This window comes from Symphalangus syndactylus, chromosome 2 (assembly GCF_028878055.3).
Source record: "Symphalangus syndactylus isolate Jambi chromosome 2, NHGRI_mSymSyn1-v2.1_pri, whole genome shotgun sequence".
NCBI lineage: Eukaryota > Metazoa > Chordata > Mammalia > Primates > Hylobatidae > Symphalangus > Symphalangus syndactylus.
Window position 1 is genome coordinate 44,529,377 of NC_072424.2, and position 17,619 is coordinate 44,546,995.

At 41.0% G+C, this 17,619-nt stretch overlaps 1 protein-coding gene across 6 annotated transcripts in view; it reads right to left on the reverse strand.

The window, feature by feature from the left end:
* Window positions 1-17,619, reverse strand: part of PLCE1 (phospholipase C epsilon 1) — a 440,302-nt gene that overhangs the window by 249,629 nt on the left and 173,054 nt on the right. The window contains exon 1 of one of the 6 annotated variants that reach the window (XM_055254898.2): window positions 8,196-8,549. The exons of 4 other annotated variants lie outside the window; for them this stretch is intronic. In XM_055254898.2, the coding sequence (XP_055110873.2) occupies window positions 8,196-8,477 (282 nt within the window). In that variant the 5' untranslated portion in view covers window positions 8,478-8,549. Of the gene's footprint in view, window positions 1-8,195; window positions 8,550-17,619 lie in introns of those variants that run through there. One more of the 6 variants, XM_055254909.2, reaches the window with a different exon arrangement.

Below are 17,619 nucleotides of genomic sequence, written 5' to 3' on the forward strand. Positions count from 1 at the left end.
TAAGCAGCTGTTGTGAGGACAGCTTACCTGGACCATTCTCCGGTTCCTTCCGAATCAGGCTGCTTCAAACTGACCTTGTCACTTTCCTCAAATATCCACACTGTCTCCATAATCTCATCTCTATTCGCCTGTCCGCTGCTGTAGGTCAGAAACCTCAGCACCACGTTTGTCTCTTTCCTCTCCTTCAACCTCTAGGCCAGGCAGCCAATGCTACTTTGGAGCATGACTCAGAAGACACATTTCCTCTCCATTCTGACTGCCCCAGCTCTGGCTAAAGGCTCAGCACCACATACTTGGACGATGGCAGCAGGCTTCTGCTGGGTTCCCTTATTTTGACATTTTTCCTTTCTGTGCAAATAGCTGAACTTTCCAAAATGCTAGACCACCAAGCTTAATGCTTTTACTTGGAATCACCCATTTTGAAACCCATTTGTTACATCCCTGTCTCAAATAGGCCTCTCAGGAGTTCTCATGGTTAAGCTCCACCTTACTACCTTTCATAGCTCACTGGATACCTTCCTTAATCATTTCAGCATAAGTCTGGTCACAGCTAGACTGGAAGCTCAAAGGGAAGGAGGCTTGTCTGTCTACTCTACATCCTGGCACTTAGCATCATGCTTGGCACACTGTTGTGGGTGCACAGTAAATATTGGTTGAATAAAGGAATAGATTTATTAATGAATAAATTCTGTGAAAAAAATCATTTTTTTCCCCTTGATGTGTGCCTACGTGGTGCTTTCTTCAGCACAGGTCCTAATCTTTTCAACACAGCATACCTCCAGTCCATGATGACCAAATCTTTAAGAGCCTCTGGAGGGAGACATAATCTCCCTACAAAGATAATTTTCAAGTAAAATCTAAATAAAAGATATTCTAGGGTTTCCCTTCTCCCACATACACAGTGTAAACAAACCTCTATTTATAGGTCGAGTAGCCTTAGCTTTAGCTCTGACTACACATGAACTTGGTCTACCCATCCATGTCTCTGGTCCTCAGTTTCATCATCAGTTAAAGGAGAGGGGTAGTTGGGTAATCAGTGTGATCCTTTCAGTTATAACCTTCTTGGTACTTTCTTTCATAGAAGCCACAATGCCTTGTGCCCAAAATGTCATTATTACCTAAGTATAGAAAGTTTCCCTTTATTACAGGTTCCAATTGCTAGCCTCATGCGGAAGTCAGACTCGCTGATATGAATGTTTCTCTCTAGAACTCACCTTCTTATGGAGTCACCTTCATCCCTTTGCTCAGCAAACACGTCTCTCCTATAAGCCAATTCAATGGGAATTTTTCCCCTTTATTGTTTACATAGTATCTCTTTACGACGGTAAGTTGTGCATCTTTTCAGCCTGTCTTCATAACCATTATGTGATTTCATGCCCAGGGCAATCAGTTGAGACAATCAGGTAGGGTTTATGGTTGGTGACATGGTTTGGTTGTGTCCCCACTCAAATCTCATCTTGAATTGTAATTCCTATAATCCCCACATGTCGTGGGAGGGACCGGGTGGGAGGTAATTGAATCACGGGGGCAGTCACCCTCATGCTGTTCTCATGATAGTGAGTGATTTCTCATGAAATGTGTTGGTTTTATAAGGGGCTCTTCCCCCCTTTTGCTTGGTACTTCTCCTTGCTGCCACCAGGTGAAGGACATGTTTTGCTTCCTCTTCTGCTGTGATTAAGTTTCATGAGGCCTTCCCAGCCCTTCAGAACTGTGAGTCAATTAAATCTCTTTCCTTTATAAATTACACAGTCTTCAGTATGTCTTTATTAGCAGGATGAAAATGGACTAATAAAGCTGGTTTATCATTTTGCAAAAGAATCTGTTGGATAAGCAACAGATTTACTTGTTGCTTGGTTTTGAGTGTGTTAGCAAGTGGAGGGTAGAGGTACCTAGTCTCCATATTTTCTAAATCCTGGTTCTGGAATCTTTAACATCATTCCATACTGCCCTGGGAATAGGCAGTGGGACAGCTGTGAGGGTAAGGAGAACCGGGGTCCTTGCTTTTGAAGCCATCTCAGCAATCTGGGAATGGGCAATGAAGTGATGGCCCAAATAAGGATGTATGTAGATCACAAGAAGCCCCCAACAACAGCTGAAGATGACAGCCTCCCTCAAGTCCAGATCTGCCTTGCAGCCTGAAGACCCCTGATGATATTGTCCTAATGGCCTGGGAGCTGGGCCACAAAAAGGCCCACTGGCCTGGTTAGTTCCTCCAGAACACAGAAGTAGAAGGAACATGGGCTTCAGGGTCTAACAAAGGGCTCAAATCCCACCTGTACCCCTTAACAGCTGTATAAAATCAGGCCTGGTCCTCATCTGTAAAGTGGGGAAGACATCACCCATTAAGGGTTTTCTGGAAGTATTCAGGGAAATAGCTTACTTGAAGTGGCTAGTATGGTGCTAGGCTTTAATTTTCTTTTCTCCTACCTTTTAGTGCCTCTCTCTCCTCTCCCATGCGGCCCTGTGGCTGGTGACACACAGCAAGTGCTGAATGTCAATCACTATTATTAAGAAACTTCCAGCCTGGGCAACATAATGAAACCTCATTTCTACAAAAACTACAAAAATTAGCCAGGTGCAGTGGTGCATGCCTATAGTCCCCGCTACTCAGGAGGCTGAGGTGAGAGGATCGCTTGAACCTGGAAGGTGGAGGTTACAGTGAGCCAAGATTGTGCCACTGCACTCCAGCCTGGGTGACAGAGAGAGATCCTGTCTCAAAACCAAAACCAAAGCAAAACAATTTAAAAAAAGAAAGAAAGAAATAGAAGGGCCCCTGAGGGACAAGGGGATCAAGGAGACAATAGGAAAAGGCATGCTGCAGAGGGGATCCTACGATGTGAAGACACAAAGTGCATCTTTCTTGAAAGTGCCTGTCATTGCATGAGTCCCGAGGCTGACCCAGCATGTGGCCAACGGGCCTTTACTGGCAGAAATACAGACCAGTCTCTCTCTAGAAAGGAGCCAGCTATAGAGCAAATAGAGAGAAAAAGGAGGTATTTTAAGGATGATTACAATGTATTCTTTGCTAAACAGTTGCCAGAATGGTCTGCAGTTACCAGCAGTTGGAAACAGTTTGTGGAGTAGCCATGTAAGAAAAGAAGTTTTTTTGCTAATAAGTTTTTAATCTTGGTCAAATGAACTTAGATTTAGCTAATCAAAAATAGGCATTGGAGCTGAAAGGGGCAGTTAATTTAGTGAGAATTCTACTTCTATGGAATTAGATACCGATTTCCTCCCCTTTTGCACCCGAGACCACTAAGCCTAAGGATCTCTAAACCAACATCACTCCTCATCTAGTGGCAGCTACGTGCAGGAGCACAGCCTCCGAAAGCATGCTGGCAGATGCCGGGTGTGAAACTCTGGCGCTTGGGATTGATAAGGCTGGCACCAAAAGGAGTGTCCACCACTGGTAAGAGTAGTTACCCATGGCTGACCCAGGTCTTCCTCCCTCTGGTCTCCAGGTCTAGTCGTTCCCTTCCTTGACTGGCCTCTTCCAACTTTCACATGAGGCATACTCACCCTGCAGATGTCTTGTAGGATATCACTTCCTCTAGGCAGTCTCTCTTCACCTCCAGTTCTGCATTAGGAAGCCCTGCTATGAACTCCCATTACAGCCTATTCTTTCTCCATTCATGCACCTATCATACTCTCCCACAGTAGTTCTCAAACAGAGGCAATTTTGCCTCTAGGAAATAATTGGATGTCAACTTAGTGTCTAGGTTGAGAAACTCTGCTCTACTGTAATTGTTTACTGGTTTCTCTCTATCATGGCGGCTGTCTTGTTCATATTTGTATCCCCCGTACAATGCCTGGTACATTCTAGGAGCTCAAAAGAAATACCAATCAAATGACTGAATGACCTTCATCTCCACTCCACATCTCTGGCTTACTGCTAGCTTTTGACCCTGACAAACCCTGTACTTGGCTCTCTGTCTTACCCAGCACAAATTCTGTCTTCCCAGACCACCGTCACTATTCTACTCTGCAACACAGAGTGCAGGTCATGGGTGATAGAAAACTAGGGCCACCCGCAGTAAAGCAGAGAACAGAGCACCTGGGCTGCAGAGCTAGGTGGAGTCAAGACCACAAGAAATGGAAGAAGGCCTGAGATAAATGAGAGCAGGGCCAGACCACCAGACAAATTGGGCAGTGGGACTGTGCAGCTAGGAACTCAAAAGCCGATTAGTTTTCAAATCCTTCACATGGCATTTACTTAATTAATGGACACTGACTGTCTGTTTCTGAGGCTGCAGGATTCTTTTCCCCCTTTAGTGAAGTAACATTGTATGATGAATACTTTCTTGCAACTGAGTCACTGCCTATTTGTTTCTTTGAGCTTTTGCTACTGAGTTCACATGAATTGTAAACTTATTTTACATGATTGTAAGGGGCTGGTAATTCTCAGCAATTTCAAGAATGAAATGTTCACAAAGACTTTCAAAACAGTGACGTGACATGGTTTGGGATTCAAAATCACAGTTATTGAAAACATTATTTGATTTATTATATTTTACATTTTACATACATATTATAATTTATGTTTAAATAATGTACTGCAGGGAGATGGAGCTGGGCAATTTTACCAGGCAACCAAGGTTTAGAGGGTTGCTAGACTTTCGAAAGTAAAAATGAGTTGCTTTTAAAAACAGCCCCATGATTTCACCCTTGAATTCCTTTAGAACTCTTGGATGAATGCCAACCTGTCCCTGTGATTTATCCATATCCAGTTTGTCAACTCAGTCTAGAACATTCTGTTCATTTACTACTTTTTGATCTAGTACCTCTGCTTCTAAAGATGATTTTGATATATTTTTCTGAAAAGACCAAGGCAAATAATTTATCGTGTCTGCTGGCTCCCTTCTCTATCGCCCAAGGAGTATTCTGAGCATCTGCAAAGGTTCTGCTGGATCTTTGCCTGGTTCCTTCACTTTGATTCCTATAAAAGTCTCTCTTATTTTTGCTTTAATGTCAGTTTCTTATAGAATGCTCCTTAAATTATGTGAACTTTTTTACTGGGCTTTCTAGGTGGGTTTCTCTGGTTTTCCAACTGAACTTCCTATTTTTTCAAAGATGTCCCTTCCTTATGAAGGAATATGCTCTTCCTTGAGCAATTCTCTTTGCACTGTATCTGTAAATAACAATTATGATCCCAATGTCCAGAGCTATAAGGGCAAAATAAATTAAGGAACATAAAGGATTTCACACAATACCTGCCACAAAGAAAGTGTTTAGCATCGGTTGTTTATTCTTACTTTATTGGACAAAGAAGGTGGCGTAGGGAAAAAAATCTAGTTCTTCTCGTTCGCGCCTCTCAAAATGATTTTTTGAATCTTGTCATATTTTGTATTTCTGAAAAGGTGTTTGGTAGTTAACCTTTAAAAAAAAATTCATTGACAAGATCCTTGAGGTTTATTGACTATTTTTCATAATTACTATTCATGCTTTTAAAATTCTCGTCAGGTATACATAATCTTGGTTTTCCGTTCCTTGCATCAGACCGTTAATCTTACATTTCTTAGGGTTATTAAATTACATGGCTCACCCACAGACACCTCCCTGTACCTTCTACGGTATCTTTTTCTTTTCTGCTATAAAATCATTAGCACAGGAAATGATCATTTGTCCTAGTTCATTCCAGGGAGGTATTTTGCCAATCTACAAGTGAATAAACACTCTCATTATTGCTAATTGGCCTGATTTTTTTTTAGCTTGGCCAGTCCTATTCCAGTTTCCAGCTCAATCCCATTATCCTTGTCAGGTGGCCCACAACCCCCTTCTATTGCTATATTTTCCATTAACTATTGACTATTTCCCTATTTCCACCCACTGGGCCTCTCCTGATGGCATTTTTATGCTGAAGCTCCTTGGATTTCTTCACTACTCTAATACTCTGTTTCATGACCCTGGCTTCTTACTCTTCATTGTCAACTATCTCAAGAGCATTTTCAATTCCTAAGAAACTCAACAGTCTTTTTTTCTTTATACCCCTGTCTCCTGCTGTCACTAGAATCCTCAAATTCCACCTGTCTCTTAGGTACTATAGACTATAGTTATATAATGAACTATAGTTATCTTTCTCTCCCCTCTCAATCTACTCCTCACACCCCAAAGAGCCTCAGAAACTGTGTTGTAACCAACTGTGCGGGTGTTGCTTATGCATATGAAAGTTTGAAAAGCACAGATCTAAAGCATTGTTTACTGCTGAGGGAAGAACTGAGTGTTAAGATGCCATAGAGGAGGCTTTCATTGTTTACCCTTTTTGTACTGTTTGAATTTTTTTCAACCATGCACATGTCTTACCATTTTAATAGAAATAAAAAGAGCAAACAAGTAAAACCTTCATCAAGATCACATTAAGAAGGAAAAGATAATCCATGGCAACTGTTCCCAGATGTTCCTGGCAATTGTTTCTCAATTGTTTACCTGAACAATTTTCCCTGTCTCCAAAATGACAGATAAGGAGAAAAAAGACAGAATGAGGATAATGTAATACACTGACAAAAAATTATATTTTGTTTTGGTCTTCTGAAAACATTTGAGGAAAAGCATTTGTAACAATAGCTTGTCTAGATTCCTCAAAAATAGGAGAATGGACACAGCACAATTAAGAGTCTGCATGTTTTAACTCTTGGAGTGATTTTCTTTTCCTAAAGATTACAGCTACTCTCACACATTCTCAAATTGAGGCTCAAGCCAACCTTACTATTAGCCATCCCACTAAAAGAAAATACAATGGTTAAAATGCTAGATTAAAGTACTACAAAACGCAAGAGACTGCTGCCAGTCTGTATCCAAAAAGAAAAACAGGACGACATAGACTGAAAGGGCTCACCGAACAAAAACAAGAAAAACCACTGGGTGCATAGACCTCGTCTCACTCAACCAAAGCTGGAGAGTCACAGTCCCCTACATCTAATGAAAACATTTGATTTCCAATAAATTAAAGTGATCAGGAGTCCCTGCATCTATCCATCTACGACAACGACCACAGACATTCACTTCCACCAAGACACCCCGCACCTTCCACAGGAAGGAGAGATGCCAAATGCCCCCTTTCCACACTACTTTGGACAGGAAAAATGAGCCTGCGTCAGGACACTGACACAATTTCTCATGTTATTTTTCTGAGGGTTGTTATCCATCTCTCAGGGTTGTAGAAGGAATGAACACTTAATTGAAATTTTTAACCCTAATACTCATAAAACATCATATGCTCTTGAAAAGGATTATGGAAATTCGCAGATAGAATTATGCGAGCCATTTCAAGAGTAGTCTTCATAGCTTGAATTCCTTAAACACAGTACTTTGGGATGAAGTTAGCCAAATACAGAGAAAAAACAGTTTTCAAGTTTTATTCTGGGTTATTTTTAACTCCATTTTTTTTTTTTTTTTTAAGAAAAGAAACAGAATTTGGAATTGAGTTGGTGGTAAGCAGAAAACTACTCCTTTCAATGACCTCTTCTTCAGCTAATCTTATCAAAGGTCTAATATCATTTTAATGTTTATAAGTAAATGACCACTCAGATAAACTGCATTACCTTTCCCACAAACTATGGACATTTACACTGAACATTTTTTTAAAAGCATATTTGAAATACCAAAAAACATGTAGTCCATTTTAATCAGGGATGCTATCAAATGTTTGCATTTAACTCCTGAGTATAGTTTTTTCCTCTTAGAAAAAAAACTATAACTACTTCAGGATATTCCTTATTAGTATTATAATCACAAAAGCCAAAAGGTAAAAAAGAAAGCAATAAACCAAATCTGCAAAAAGAAGAGCAACTTATTCAAAAGCGAGTATCCTGAAGAATATAATGAGTGAGAAGTTTTCATCACATTAAATGTTGATACATAATATAGCATAGGCCATTGCAAAAGGAATGAAAACAAACATCTAATAAACTCTCAGGATACCTATCGAGATCTTGTAGATTGACATGCAAAAAAAAAATCTCAAAGCTGAATTGCACAGCAAGAAAAATAATTTGTATCTCTATAGTTAAACATTTTAGGTTAAAACACTTTAGAAACTTTCTTAACAAGGAAAGAAACTTCTCTGATCCTCTTTGTAAAATGTCTCAGAGGAATTGTATTTTGGCTAAAACTGCACAATGGTACTTGTAAAGAAACAGTCCCCAGGATTCCATGCATTAAGAACACCGGGGGATTTCTTAGACAACAAGAACCCTTACCTGGTCTTCTTTAAGCCTCCAGCATCCACATCCATCCTTTAACAAGGTAAAATTGGGTACCTCAGAGAGCGGGAAGAGCCAACCAACCTTCAAGGCAGCTGAGAGCGTGCAAAGCCACAGCTGACAGCCTGCTTCCCTCTCCTGGGGCTCTCTGCCTAAGAGGCTGCACAGAAACCAAGCCTGGTGCCAAATCTTAATCCCTTTGCAGAATCTCACATGGAGCTGCCTCACCTCTTCCATTCCTGCAAAGTCTCTTCCTGCTGCACTTCCTCCTGAAACCATTAATCACCACAACGACCCACTGAATGAAGCCCAATCTCAAATCATAGTGAAAAATCCTGCAACGTGCAGGGTGATGAGTGTTTACATTAGCTGAAATGAAATGATGTAATACCCAGAATCGAGGGAGGGCTGTGATCCAGAGTCAGGGCATTGCAAAAACCTCTGTGAAATATAACTTTTCTACATTAAAAAAAAATGTCCTTGGGTTTTAGTAATCTGGCTTCTGTAAATTTAGGATTACTTGGATTTTTCTGATCTCATCAATTTGTTTTCCAAATAGAAATTCAGAACTTCCCAATTACTCATTGTTTTAGTCAAGTTTAAAAAAAAGGGTAGCAAATAGAACCCAAAGTGTATACATGTGCAAAGAACCCAGTATCAAGGGAATAATAATAGAAGGCAGCCATCCAGGCATGTGGGCACCTGCCATGCTGCAGAATAGCAGAGCCTCCCAAAGGTCTAAGTGCCTTCAAAGTAAAGACAACTCCTAAGAAAGGCAGTATTTGTTTAGGCCAGTGGTCAATTTTTCTTCCTATAACTGATGATGAACAAGAAAACCCAGGAGTTCCTAGCCCTATTATTGATGGGCAACTGTTATTGATTACTTTAGGATCTTGTGGTCCACGGTTGGGGTGAAACAGGAGATGTGAGAGGTCATGTTTGTGAAGGGAGGGGTAAAAGTCTGTCAACAGCACCTGCTTGGAAGAGAGACCAGGTAAAGCTTCATTGCAGATTAGAGGTTAGCTTGAGACTAGTGGAGATGCCAAAGGCAGAATATTTGGTTTGGATGTATTACTGATTATAATAGTAAATTTTAAGAAGTGTTTATCCTGTGCCAGGCAATGTGTAAGCACTTTCATGCATTATCTCATTTAACCCTCACAACAACCCTATGGGGTGGATTCCATTATTGTTCCTATGCTACAGGTGAAGAAGGTGAAGCTCAGAGAGGTCAAGTAGTGGTAGGCTGGTAAGTAATGGTATCAGGTTTGTCAGCATGCTTCCTAACCACCAGTTTGTATTGCTTATGCCAGCTTTGAGAGCCACACAACCACAGCATGCTCAACACTCTGCAGAGGGACAAAGCGTTGCTGCAAAAGGGTGTGCAAAGCATGTGCTGTGGCTCCCCAAATGCATATCCTAAATTCTTGGCTACCATTGTCCAGAAGTGCCAGTATCCAGAGCTCCTGGCCTAAATGCAAGACCCTTGCAAGGAAGGTGGGACCTCCAAATGTAGGGGTAAGTATCAAACGTCACATGAAAACAGCTCTGGCCTGGCCCAGTTCTGTAATGAACTAATGACTTTAGTCAGTCCACTTCCCTTTTTGAATCTCATTAATATTAGGAGGTTGGGGACAGGCATGGTGACTCATACCTGTAATCCCAACACTTTGGGAGGACGAAGTGGGAGGATGGCTTGAGCTCAGGAGTTCAAGACCTTCCTGGTCAACATGGTAAGACCCCTCCCCCACCGCCTCTACAAACATTAAAATTAGCTGGGCTTGGTGGTGTGCGCCTGTAGTCTCCGCTACTTGACAGGCTGAGGTGGGAGGATAACTTGAGCCCAGGAGATTGAGGTTACAGCTGTGATCACACCACTGCACTCCAGCCTGGATGTCAGAGCAAGACCCTCTCTCTACAAAAGAAAAAGAAAATTGGGAGGTTGGACTTGGATGGGCTTTAGGATTCCTTGCAGAATACATTTTCTATGATAAATGATTTTTCTTTTTTTTTTTTTCTTTTTTTTTTTTAAGACAGGGTCTCGCTCTGTCATCCAAGCTGGAGTGCAGTGGCGTGATCACAGCTCACTGCAGCCTCGATCTTTCAGGCTCAAGTGATTTTCCCACCTCAGCCTCCTGAGTAGCTAGGACCACAGGTGCAAGACACCACACCTGGCTAATTTTTAAAAAAAATTTTACAGCAACAGGGTCTCACTATGTTTCCCAGGCTGGTCTCAAACTCCAAGTAATCCTCATGCTTGGCCTCCCAAAGGGCTGGGATTACAGGCATGAGCCACTGTGCTTGGCCAGCAAATGATTATAAATAATGTGACTTCTGGGTGAGTTTTTTTAAAATCAGAATTTATGCATCCAAATGAGAATTCGCTCTAATATTACAAGAATACTAATCACCTCCATTTAGGCACCGTGCTTAGGGCACTATGTGAATATTCCACTTGTCCTTATAATTGCCCCAGTAAGGCAAGTATTATTATCTCTATTCCACAGATGAGGAAATAAAGGATCTGAGGGAAAGAATGATTTGCATAGGGCCACACAGCTGGTCAAGGGGACAAATAGGGTTTGGAGCCAGACCTGTGAGATTCCAGAGCCCACTGGGCTGCCCATCATTCCAACAGTGCTCCTGTTACTCAGAGCAATCCTGAGACACCTCTTGGATTCCTTTCAATTCAACCCACACGTTCAATTATAATAAATACACATTTTGAACATCTGCTCCATGCTGGGCACTGCAGAGAGTGTAGACATATGGGCCTATCCTCCAAGGCCCCCACCCTAGTGGGGAAAACACAGGCAGAAGGAGGTAATTCAGCTGCAAGAGAGATTGGACAGTGTTACAACAGAGATATAAAGGACAATGGGAGCTTGGGCAAGTGAGAAATTGCTTCAAAATTACCCAAATTACTGCTAATATGCTCAGTGGTCATAAATATCCATCTTTAAAGGGTGGATGCAATTTTGGCTCACAAGCAAGTCAGAGCCAAGACTAGAAAATAAAATGGGTTGTCAAGCTGGGCAATACCATTTTTGGTCACAAGCTAGGTGTGGCTGTAAAATAAAAGACAGATTTTACTATGTGACCCAAATCAGCTCTAAAGGCAATTCCTAAAGGGCAGTTCCAAAAATGTTTCGAGCAATGATACCATCTCCAGATTAAAGAAAGAGCAACCTAAAGCGATTCCAAAAGACAAGGCTTCCCCAGCACAGCACTTAACCACACCAGAAGTCACTGCCTGAAGAATAATCACATGCCTGCCTGCTCACTGTGAGCTCCCCATCAGTAGGTCCCCAACAAGCTTGCTTGCTGCCATACCCCCCCAGGATCTGGCATTGTACTGGGCACAGGGGGTGGCTCAGCAAATATTTGTTGACTGAGAGATAGTTTTGAATATGCAAATTCTCGAATATTTGTTTTTTAAAATTGTCTTATTATTTGGCCACATCTAGACATCTGCATATTGACTGTGGGCACATTGCCAGTTGAGCACAATGGCTAAATTAAGACTATATTTATCCAGTCTGTCTTCAAGGCCAGGCCCTGGGTGATGAGCCTGCTTGTGACAGGCCACTACGGTTTCCCATCGTGCCCCTGCTAGTGGCCGTTCTGGCATTCAGTGCTAAGAGAAGTAAGTGCAGAGCACTGAATATTTCACGGGAACTATTTAGGACTCGTGGTCAAATGGGCTGTCTAATTCCTCCTTTAGTGCCAGCCCTGGAAGTCAGGCAACCCCTGGGGAATGTTTCTACAAACTCATCAGGTGTAGGCAGGGCGCCTTAATGGACATGGAACACCCTGGAGCCCAGCTGGCCTCCTAACAGACCCGTCTGCAGGAACTTGGGATGACTCCTCCAAGCACAGCTCTACCCCCATACACATTCCAAAATATGGACTGCCTCTGAGACTCCACAGATTCCTCGAGTCAGTACCGGAGTTCAGAGTAGATCTCAGGATAGTTAGAAGCCAGAGAGGGTTTTCCTGCCTTCTATGGTCATCAATTCTCCCCTCCTCCTCATCTTTTTCTTGGTTGTTTGACTTTGGTTAGCTTACTAATTAGCCACATAAACAAGCCAGTACCAGATGGGGCAAAGCCTCTCTGCCACTAGGACCCCCAAGGTCAAAGGAATTTTGCAGGGTCTAATGTCCCCCCAAATCCTGCTTGTCATTTTAAAATAAATACAATAATAGTACCCCCAAACACAAGATTGTTGAATGAGAAAATATATATAAACTACTTAGAACAGTGACTGGTCCAGAGTAGGTCCTTTTATACATTTTATTTGTTATTGTTGTTGTAATTTCATACTCACTAGGGGCGGAGAAGGAGCCAGCTGACAGTAAGGAGGGGTATTCATGCATTTCTGCATTTATTTACTATGTCATTCTGCATGGGTGATTTTTTCCTGTTTAATGCCACAAATGGATTTGATGTGGCTTCTCCATTAAAGTACATAAAATTAAACAACAACATACGGTTTTAAAATAGATTTTGAGACCTGACTTGAGGGAAGCCACAATTGCTGGTCACTGCATTTAGCTCTGAGATTCTTGGCAAATGAAACAATAACAGAAATACTCTGAGGTGTATCACTGGCATTGTCCAATCAGAAACAGTGTGAAGATTCAAGCAGCAAGAGAAATTTTTCCCTGGCTCCAAATTTTAAGAGGAATTTAAAGCTGGGATGTATGGACACCAGACAAGATAAAAGACGAAGCCACCTCTTGACTCACATGAAAGATGCAGAGACATCTTTCCAATGGCCCAGACCTACAACGGCCCTGAGGGCTCACATTAAACTGTAGCTCAAGACAAGAGTTTATGGTTTCACAGAATGTCAGCACAGGAAGGGCCTCTTAGTCCAGTGCCCTAGTTTTACAGAAGAGGAATAGGTGGCCAGGGATGGGGGCCTGAAGAGGCAGACTAAAGAGGACCAGACTCAGCTTCCAGTCCATTTCTTCCCTACCCCAAACTCTTGCCCTCTCCCCTCATTTCTTCCACCAACAAAAAGAAGCTTCCCTCAGGCCCTTCCTCAGGGGAAATGGCAAAGCTATGGCAGTCCCTTTCACACTGTGGGAATCCCTTTTCTTTAAACTTGGTCAAAAATATATTTGAAAAATATTTAAATTTTCAAAGTCCAGACTGGAGAGCTTCCAGGTGGCTTTAGGAGGCTTGGCTGCACAGAGCCACCCTCAATCTAAACTGTTGGCAGCTACTGCTGGTTGTCGAAGTGCAGTCCTTACCCCAAAGTCCAGCTTTAAAGGATTGTATGTTTTAGCAGCTACCATTCTTAAAAGCTTTCTAAGCACCCCATGGTGCTAAGTGCCCTATGTGATAGCCTCCTTTAATCCTCCCAATAATACTATGTGGAAGGTTCTATTATTAAGCCAGGACTTGAACCGTGTCCACTGTCCAGAGTCCAAGATCTTAACTACAAACTCTCAGTTACCTTTACAGAATGAAAGTCTTTGCTAGGCAAGAAAAAAGTCAGCCAATCGTTACTGGCAACAGGCCCCGTTGAAGCAATAAATTTTCCAAGGCCAACACTTGGCAAATGTCATTCAGACTGTACTTGGTTATCCTGAAGTTCTGAAAGACTCTCTGGAAAGATGATCTTAAATTAGGATAATTCTTTAATTGTGGCATACTGAGCACAACATCAAAATGAAGCCTCCAAAGTCCAAGCACACACTATACCTAATAGGAAAAATACTTCTAGCGAATCAGAGGAAACTGCTGTTGGCTATCTTTAGGCCAGAAATGAGATGGGCTGCACAGAAGGGCAAATGGGTGTCTGGGTGCAGGTTCCGGTCTGTCACATGCTAGTGTGGAACGCTGGGCAAATGGCTTATCTTCCCTAGCCCTCAGTTTCCTCTTCTGTAAAAGGAGATGATAACAGTGTCTCCTGTATAGGTTGTTTAGGGAACTGGCAAGCATATGCTGTGGGCCCCATAAAAATGGGCTGACGAAAACGACAGACATATTTAGACATCAGAATACAGATTAATTATTGGAATCAGTAATATTAAGGGTCTTTAAGTACTGCTAAACATTTGAGGCAGTGTCCCATTTTTCACATACACCCTGATGTTATTTTATCCAATACACACCTTTCCAATTCACAAAGCAATTATGGTATCATGTTATGGGCTCACCTTGATTCCTAACAGCACCCTTTATTGGCAACATTCAGATTCTTGACCTAGAATCTGATGCAATGCAAACGGAGAATGCAAACTCCAATTCTCTACGATTCCTTCTTATCAGGAGCTTGGTTGCAAAAAGAAATAATCATAGAGAATTGCCAAAACTATGTTCAGCTTAAATATTCCTCTTAAAATTTTAAATTACACCTTTTGATCAAGTGAAAGCCACATACCTAAAAATCTCTGTATTTTTGCTTCACATAGAATTGCTTTTAATGAATTTGTTCAAATGTTTTGCCATTGGTTTTTCTACAATGTCCTACAGTTTTCAGTGGATAAGTCTTGCATCTTTTTTGATAAATTTATTCCTAAGTATTTTATTGCTTGGATGATATTATAAGTGGAATTTTTAGAAATTTTATTTTCAGATTGTTCATTGCTAATGCATGGAAAAAATTATTAATTTTTGTGTATTGATCTTGTATCCACCCATTGGCTTTTATTGATAGAAATTACAAATAACATTCATTCATTCAAAAATACATTATGAGCACCTATTATGTCTCAGGCACTGTGCTGGGCTCTGATATATGATGAAGAACATACCCCTCAAGGAGCTTGAGGTAAACTAGAGGGGAATGTAGTCACATGAGGTGCACTCCCACCACTGAGAAGATGCTGTAAGCACTGTCCCTGTGATCGCACAGGACCCCTCCCTGGGGACCAAAGCACAAGTTTCTCTCCAGTCTCAGGAGCAGGAAACGCTGAGTATCCCCCTAGCAACCATTCTATTTTCATCTCGTGCCCACTGTGAATTGTAGAGCTGGATAGGTTTTCTTTGCTTCAGTTGCTAGGAAGCTTAGGATTATGTGGTGGCCAAACTCTAGCCAATGACACTAAGGCAAGAATTATTTTCTGTTTTACAATATTTATTTCTCTTTGTCCTAATTTTCTCATCTTCTTATTTCACCTTGTTTTAGGTCGATCTTTGTAAGGCGCCTCAGCGTTTTCATGGAGAGAGGCTGGGAAGGAAGGCATTGCAGTTACTTGTTAATATTCCTCAGAATGTTAACTTACTATGAAGATCTACTCCCTATAGCTGAAGTTCCACTGAGATGTGATTATATTACCTGAGTGAATGCTTATATTATCTGGAATAAGAACTGTTTCATACTTATAAGGTTCTTTAATCTACTCTTGGCAGGTCTAAATTAAACAAAGTCTATTAGTTTTCTTCAGACACACTGGAAGTGCTTCTCTGGCATCACTTCAATAAAATTTCATGCCTGCACAAGCAGGCAAGGTGGAAAGGGATACCTTTCCCCCAAGTCATCCGAGACCAAGAGGCAGTATAGGCAGTTGGACTCTGAAGTCACTGAGACCGGGATTTGACCCCAGACTCTGTTATTTACCTCCTAGCTGTATGATTCTGGAAAGGTTACTTAACTACTTTAAGCTTCGGTCACCTCATCTATAAAGCTGATATAGACCTACATTATTGATTATTGGTGTAATCAAGTTAAGTAAGGTTTAGCAAATGCCTGAGGACATGTCTATTTAATACCATACTAGAGGTACTAGGCAGTGTAATAAGACATGAAAAACAAGCCAGTGGTATAAAGATAGCAAAGGAAGAAATATACTCAACTGCATACTGCAGCTTGGTTAAAATAAATTAGATTTCTACCTAATTACAAAAATAAATTCCAAATGAATGAAAGGTTAAAATGTAACAAACAAAACATTTAAAACATTTTGATGAGAATACCTTCACAATCTCAGCATAAGGATTTCCTAAAATATAAAAAACAGAAATCATAAAGAAAAATGTTCATTAGATCACAAAGAAATTTAAAATTTCTACAGCACACATGATAATATAAACAAAACTAAATGACAGGTTATGGATTAGAAGTTGGTATTTGTAACACATATTACAGGCAGCAGAATAATCCAAATATACAGAGATCTTTACAAACCAAGAAGAAAAACAAATGGAAAAATGGCAAATAGGTAAGATAGAAAAAGATATAAACATGTAATTCATAGAAGCAGCCCAGGTAGCCAATAAACATTAAAAATGCTCAACTTTACTAGAAATCAGTTAAATATTTAAAAAAACAAGATTGAGATAACATTTCCCACCCATAATGTAGCCAAAATGTCAAGTTTCCTATTTACTTTCATTTGCAGGTGTTCCAACAATTCATGTGGCAATTTTCCACACAGTGGTTAGCTCTGAGGGGAGAGGACAGAGTAGAAGCCTCAACTGTTTCTGTAACATTTTATTTCTTTGAAGCAAATATGGCAAATGTTTCCACCTGCAAGTCTGGGCAGTGGGTACATGTCTATTTGTCATAAGCTCCTTGTGCTTTCCTAGTATTCTTGAAATATCCATAATAAATAAACACAAGCAAACAAACTATCTCTAAAACAACCCGTTGATATTAAGAAACAACAGAATAGAGAAGTGCCTGGATAACTCTGTTTTTGAGAGTGCAGGCTGGGCCTACAATGGGAACAGTGTAAAGGCTGGTGAAGGGGGCCAGTGAAAAGGACAGGTGAATGATGTGAGGAAACACACATATTTTAGTAAAAATGTAGGTCTGGAAAATAAAGTCTAAAAGCAGAGAGGCTGACTGGGAATCCAGAGAAGTACAGGCCTCATTTGTTCATTCACTGCACAAATAGTCATTTCACTGAAATGAAAAATTTTACTTGGTCCCTGGGCTAACAGTATGTCCAATCTCATGGTACAGACTGACTCATGAAATAATCAAAACTAATAGCTGATCTTAGCTAGGAGAAGGGGTGTGGTGGTCTAGGAAGGCTTCCCTGAGAATATAAACTGAAGTTAACAACCAGGTAAAAAGAGGCTGGTAGCTAGGAGAGTGTGTCCCAGACAGAAGGACTAGCACATACAAAGGGCCTGAGGCAGAGAGGAGTTTGGACCTGTGAGGTGTTCATGCAGAATCTAAAGACACCTCAAGGTTCAGGGGTGCTGTGAGAATGGGCATTTAAATGAGCGACTAAGGGGAGTGTACTTAGGTCTTTCTCAAAGACCAAAGAACCAGAAAGAACTCATCAAAGGTGAAGGACCATGGGTAAAAAGCTGAAAGACAGCTGAAAGTAACAATAAAAGCCTAGCAAGCCAAGAAATAACAGGAGTAGTTAACTGGCCTGCACACAATTCATACCCTGGGATTCCCCATCACCATAGTAAAATCAGCTATAAACTTGAAATGTTAAAACAAATCAG